General features: G+C 34.3%; 1 protein-coding gene across 1 annotated transcript; it reads left to right on the top strand.

Annotated features, from left to right (window-relative positions):
- The first annotated feature begins 699 nt into the window (after positions 1-699).
- Positions 700-1880, top strand: LOC114182562 (putative UPF0481 protein At3g02645). The gene is made up of 2 exons (XM_028069450.1): positions 700-1571; positions 1655-1880. The coding sequence occupies exon 1, from the start codon at positions 866-868 to the stop codon at positions 1568-1570; it is 705 nt and encodes a 234-aa protein (XP_027925251.1). The 5' UTR covers positions 700-865; the 3' UTR covers position 1571; positions 1655-1880.
- Positions 1881-2455: the final 575 nt, after the last annotated feature.

The raw sequence follows: 2455 nt of genomic DNA, 5'->3' as shown, positions 1-2455 counted from the left end.
TGCCCTTCCACAAATGATAATTTGTACCATTCAAAGCAACCATCTTTGCATTTGCCTCCATCATTCAAGCAAGTAAATATAGTCCAACCAAGAGCTCTGATGCCACTCTGATGGGGAAAACAATAACAAACAATATACCAGAGAATGCAGCGGATATAATTTCCCCTAACTTGCAAGAATCTATGAGGAGCAATAATCAAAGAGCAGCAATAATAAATCACCAAAAGCACAAATAAAGGCACCAAGATTTTTAACGTGGAAAACCCCTCAAATCAAGGGTAAAAACCACGAGTCGTCCAGACCAAAGAAATAGCTTCACTATGATCAACAAGAGTACAAAAGAGTCTCAATCAATAACACAAATTAGTGCCAACACCCAACCAATCAACAAAGCAACAAAGCTTTCAAATAGAGAAGAACAAGAGAGGAAAACCTCTAAAAATCACTACTGCCGTGCGAAATTAATATCTCCCAACTGAGACCTCGTATCAAAGATCCGACCGGTCAGAATGAAGAGCAATGAGTTCCGAACCTGCTGTAAAAATTTCAGCCCGATCCAACGGTGAACGAATCCGCAGCGCTGATTCTACTGTGACAGCTCTGTGAAAAACGTGAACAGAATTTTCCCTCTACCTCTCCCTCTATGTGTTAGGGCTTTCAGTGTGTTCTGACTCTATTGTTCTGCCTCTCTCTTTATTTTATAGCCTCCTCTCCACTAGGTTAAGTGAGACATGGGCTTCTCAAGTTTTGGGCCTTTTCTCCACATAGGAAGGGAGTCCAATACCCAACAGTTTGCATTGACTTGATACTACTGGAAAATCAACTTCCATTCTTTGTTCTTGAACAACTTTACAACCTCACTGGTATGAATGAGAAATTACTCGACATTACTTTCGACTATTTTGAGAGCGGAAACGTGTGTCCAATAGAGAGTCCAAAACACTTCACTGATTTGATAAGATCTTCTATAATATCATCATCAGAGCTTGGTCTTGGAAAACCCGAAGAAGGCAAAGAAGTTAATCATGTATACAGTGCAAGTCAACTAATGGAGGCAGGTGTTAAGTTCAAGATCAGTCCAAATAAAAGCTTACTTGACTTGAGCTATTCTAAACGTGATGGAGCATTGAGCATGCCAATCTTGAATATAGATGACATTACAGAAGTTTTGTTCAAGAATATGATGGTATATGAACAATGCCACCCTTCTGCTGGAGACATCATTAGACAATATGTAGAAATTCTTGATTTTCTTATCAATACTGAAAAAGATGTGGACATACTTGTTAACAAGAAAATTATTGTCAATTTGACGGGTGATGCTAATAAAGTGGTTACAGTGATTAATAATCTCACCTCAAATATTCCTACGCCAGAATTCAATTCACACTATTTCTCCATCTGCAATAGTTTGAATGAATTCTATGATAATCCTCGAAACAAGTATAAGGCTATCTTCATACATGAGTACTTCAACACTCCTTGGAAAATAGCATCTACAATTGCTGCAATTGTGCTACTTTTGCTCACCTTTATTCAGACCGTGTGTTCAATCCTCTCACTATTTTAGGGTAAGAAATTATGATATATTAATACTTAACTACTGTTATGAAATGAGTTACAACTTATAAAATTAGTTATGTTAAATGTGCAGGTAATTAATGAGATATGGTTGTTAAATCAGGAACAAGAACGTCAGTTAAGAGAAGAAGACGTCGATCCTTGTATCTGATTGTCTAAGTTGTATTTGTAAGAGAATCTTGTAACATTATTCACTTTGTTGTTCCTTTTCTTTCCACAAAACAAAGATTCAACTTTATATTCTAATTTTTCTACTTTGTGCTTAACTTTATTTACCTTTTATCCACTACGAACTTTACTACGAGCTCTTAGATGATTGTAAATATTTTTAACCTTACAAAATACATCTTCGCTTTTGTCTTAATTATTCAAATATTATATTATTATTTTGATCATATCAGTAATTAAGAGTAATAAAATGTATGTATAAAGATACTTGTGAAGTGGTAATCGGAGATGATTGGTACATACGATTTCTAGCTGGCGTTTTCATTGAGATGTTTTTGGTACACATGTTTAGTGGCTGACTTTTCATGTCAACTATGTGTTTAGAAGTTTCTCTACAAACACTAAAAAAACTATAATATTTGTGGTGGTTAAAATTGTAAATTTTAGTGTTTAAAAATAGTCATAAATGAAATTTCAGCTGTTAAAATAACCACCAAAGTTATATATGTCAAAAATAGTTTGTGACAGAAATACTTTAATTGTGTTCAATTATTATTGCTTGATTGTTAATCCTATAAATCTTTTCTATATTTAGGATTTTTCATTTATATGTTTCCTGTAAAATAGTTCTAGACAACTCACTAGATTAATAGGGAAACGTAAGTTGAGGATTGAAAATCTTTCTATACTGACTGTACATTTGTTG

This window comes from Vigna unguiculata, chromosome 4 (genome assembly GCF_004118075.2).
Source record: "Vigna unguiculata cultivar IT97K-499-35 chromosome 4, ASM411807v1, whole genome shotgun sequence".
Classification (NCBI taxonomy): domain Eukaryota; kingdom Viridiplantae; phylum Streptophyta; class Magnoliopsida; order Fabales; family Fabaceae; genus Vigna; species Vigna unguiculata.
This window is presented reverse-complemented; position numbering and strand designations above follow the sequence as displayed.